The 3,368-nt window shown below is 47.6% G+C and overlaps 1 protein-coding gene across 1 annotated transcript; it reads right to left on the bottom strand.

Annotated features, from left to right (window-relative positions):
• Positions 1 to 748: 748 nt before the first annotated feature.
• On the bottom strand, positions 749 to 1,708 carry LOC121026449 (olfactory receptor 2S2-like). The gene has a single exon (XM_040469298.1). It carries the CDS (start codon positions 1,706 to 1,708, stop codon positions 749 to 751), a length of 960 nt encoding a protein of 319 aa, XP_040325232.1.
• Between the last annotated feature and the right edge of the window lie 1,660 nt (positions 1,709 to 3,368).

Here is a 3,368-nt window from a genome sequence, read left to right as displayed (position 1 = left end):
CCTTCCTTCCTTCCTTCCTTCCTTCCTTCCTTCCTTCCTTCCTTTCTCTCCTCTCCCTCTCTCTCTCTCTCTTCCAGAATCTGAGTTATTATCTAACAGAAAACTACCTTTTCTGTTGGGAATTGGATAAGTGGTAAACATCAAATTGAAACTCTATACTCCTTGAATTTAACTTAGAAGAAGTGTTTCATAATGTGAAACGCGTCGAGAAAAAATAAGCCTCAATTTTCTCATAGCTAAAAAGCAATTCAGTTCATCAGGCTAGATTATTTCCACTCAGAAGCCCTCTGTGTGGAGACCTTGTCTTTGTCTCCTCTTAGTATTTCAGGCAAACTGAGTCTAATAATGAAAATGTCCACTTCCTCCTTGTTCCTGACTGTCCTGGGGAGTCCAGTAGGGATGAAAAAGTTGCTGTGAGAGCCCTCTCACCTGTGTGTACTGACTATGTAGCTCAGACACAGTATGCGCTATTCGGCTTGCTCTAATGGTCCCTTTCTCCTCGGTTTTAGGATGTGTTCAGAATGTCTTTGTACATTACATTAGCGATTTATTGCCTGGCATCTGTTGAAGCTCTCAGATATTTGGCTAAAACTCAGAAGACACAATCTGGAAAGTTACACAATCCCTGAAAATGAACTAGAGGGCAAGCGATCATTTCAGTTAACATCACCTGGCTTTTGAGTGGCAGCTGCAATGATCAAAACCCTTGCTCCCTTGGAGGTAGGAACCACAGAGGACCCCTCCTCCATCACTGGGTGAAGTATTTCCGAGCCACCAGGTTCCTCACAGCAGCCTTCACGTCCTTGTTCCTGAGGCTGTAGATGACGGGGTTGAGCATGGGGGTCACCACCCCATAGAAGAGAGGGATGAGCTTATCTGAAAGGTCCTCTTTGTCTGCCCCCAGGGGATCCTTAGACTTGGGCTTCCTGTACATGAAAAATAAGGTCCCATAGAAGATGACCACCACAGTGAGGTGGGCAGAGCAGGTAGAAAAGGCCTTTTTCCTCCCCTCAGCTGAAGGGATCCTCAGGATGGTAGCAATGATGAAGACATAAGAGCCAGAGATGAACAGAACTGGGACCCCCAGGAAGATCACATTTGTCACTCCCATGCTGATCACATTGATGGAGATGTCAGCACAGGCCAACTTCAGGACAGCCAGGATCTCACAGGCAAGGTGGTTGATGACGTTGTTCCCGCAGAAAGGCAGCTGAATCGTCAGGGATGTGTGTACCACAGAAGCAGCCCCACCAATTGTCCAGGAGCTGACAGCCATGGATACATAGACAGACCTGCTCATGACCACAGGGTACCTCAGGGGGTTACAGATGGCCACATAGCGATCAAATGCCATCATGCCCAGGAGCACACACTCTGTGGCTCCCATGGCAAAGGAGAGGAACATCTGCATGGCACAGCCTGAGAAGGAAATGGTTTTCCTGGGAGTGAGGAAGCCATCCAGGACTAGAGGGATGGAAGAGGTTGTGTAGCAGATGTCCAGGAAGGAGAGGTTCCCCAGGAAGAAGTACATGGGCGTGTGCAGGCGGGAGTCAAGGATGGTCACCAGGATGAGGACCCCATTGCCCAGCAGGATCACCAGATACATAGACAGGATGAGCACAAAGAATGTTTTCTCCAGCCTTGGGTGGGCTGAGAGTCCCAGGAGAACGAACCCCACCACGGGGGAGGACCAGTTGGCTTTTTCCATGTGATATCCCTTCTGTCATCAGCAAAGTACAAAAGCAGCACATCAGGCTTTCTTGAGAAGAGTCTCAGGCATCTAGTATGCCATCAAGTCTCTGCTACATAAGAGGAGAGCATGTGTGTGTAAGAGAAAAATGGCAGTAAGAGACAGTAAGTGGGAGTGTCCTTAGCTTTTAGATGAGAGAGGGTTGGGGGTGGAACACAACAGAGCGTATGGTACTAGAGAGTAGACTAGCACCAAGGAAAAGCCTCATATGTTCCAGCCGACTGTGTGTGAGGGGTTTTTCTGATGTTTCATCCTCTCATGGCCCGAAAAAGCAACTGAGGCCCAGAGAGGGGTGTGACCTGTCTGAGTCTTCTGAGCAAGTTGCTGATAGAGGCGGGACTGGAGCCCAGTAGAGCTAATCCCCAGTCAAGGAGGACTTTTCCTCTGTTTTATGATCAACAGCTGGAAAATGCTGTAAATTATTTCTTTCTATAGAAATTTCACCTAATCTGGGCTCTCTTAGATTCTCAGAGAGGAGAATCCCCAAGCTGATCCAATTCTTAGAATGAGCAAAGTTTTAAGCTTCTGTAAACTTTATTAACGTTTGGAAGCAACTTGTATAAAAATGTTAACCCACATCCAGACAGAATGAAGCCTAGGTAAAGGCTCAGCCATAACGAGGATTGCTTCCTCAGCCTGCCCAGCCTCAGCAACACAGACTTGACTGTCATCTGAACTGGGATCTGCCTATTTTCACACACACTAATAGAAATTGGGGGGAGGTTCCTTAGGGGGCAGAACTTTATGAAGCCAACACAAGGATTGACTGGAGTGATGGAACCCACACTATGGAATGGCAACTTGCAGCTCACTGGCCAGTTAACACAATTCTTAATAACCATGCTGACTACAGTCATCAGACAGCAGGTTATGTGGCATTGACTTCTAATCCCAGCTCATTAGAATCTTGGTGACATTCTTAGCCGGGGTGACTACGGAATGTTTTTTCTTTGTCCTTTTATGTTTATACTTTATTCTTGGGTATTATTCTGGCTGTCTGCCTCCATTCTTGTGTTCTACACAAGCAGCTAGCTTATAGGAAGACCTGTCTGCCTTTGTATAGAGGATTTCCAGGCTCTCAGCTGCAATTGCCCAGACTCTATATTCAGAATCCTCATTCATAATATTTCTATAGCTCTTTCTTAATTGCAATGGTGCTTGTGTGTGTGTGTGTGTGTGTGTGTGCGCGCATGTGTGAGATCATGTGTGTGTGTGCGTGTGTGAGAGTGTGTGTGTGTGTGTGTGTGTGTGTAAGCTGCTTCACCATGGAATTCTGCCCCAGCTTATCTCCCACTCCTCCCAGTGGCTCTCCCAGCCCTTCCAGAAAATGAAAAGTAAACATTACAGTTGGTGCCACAAGCAGGATTCCATAGTGACAAGGGTATGCTGTGATTTCAGAGGCCAAGGGCAGTGGCTTCTGTTAGAGAAGCCATCCTGTCTACGCCCACGAGCCGGGGCTGTGCACACAGAAGCGTCTGCCCGTGAACGATGTGTTGTGGCCATGAGTGCTGCACGGGATTTGCCCCGTGTGAGAGCTGCAGCCATGGAAGTCCTAGTGCCCAGCATGGAGCAGTGCTGAATGAAAGCTGGTTCAATTGGAGTGAACAGAGCGACTAGG

Source organism: Herpailurus yagouaroundi, unplaced genomic scaffold (genome assembly GCF_014898765.1).
Source record: "Herpailurus yagouaroundi ecotype Mexico unplaced genomic scaffold, PumYag 103560, whole genome shotgun sequence".
In the NCBI taxonomy this organism is placed as follows: Eukaryota; Metazoa; Chordata; class Mammalia; order Carnivora; family Felidae; genus Herpailurus; species Herpailurus yagouaroundi.
The sequence above is the reverse complement of the archived record's forward strand: the minus strand, read 5'-3'. Positions and strand labels throughout refer to the sequence as shown.

Bases quoted from the DNA above. Each gene is read 5' to 3' on its own strand.
- LOC121026449 (XM_040469298.1), bottom strand. From the start codon at position 1,708: ATGGAAAAAGCCAACTGGTCCTCCCCCGTGGTGGGGTTCGTTCTCCTG.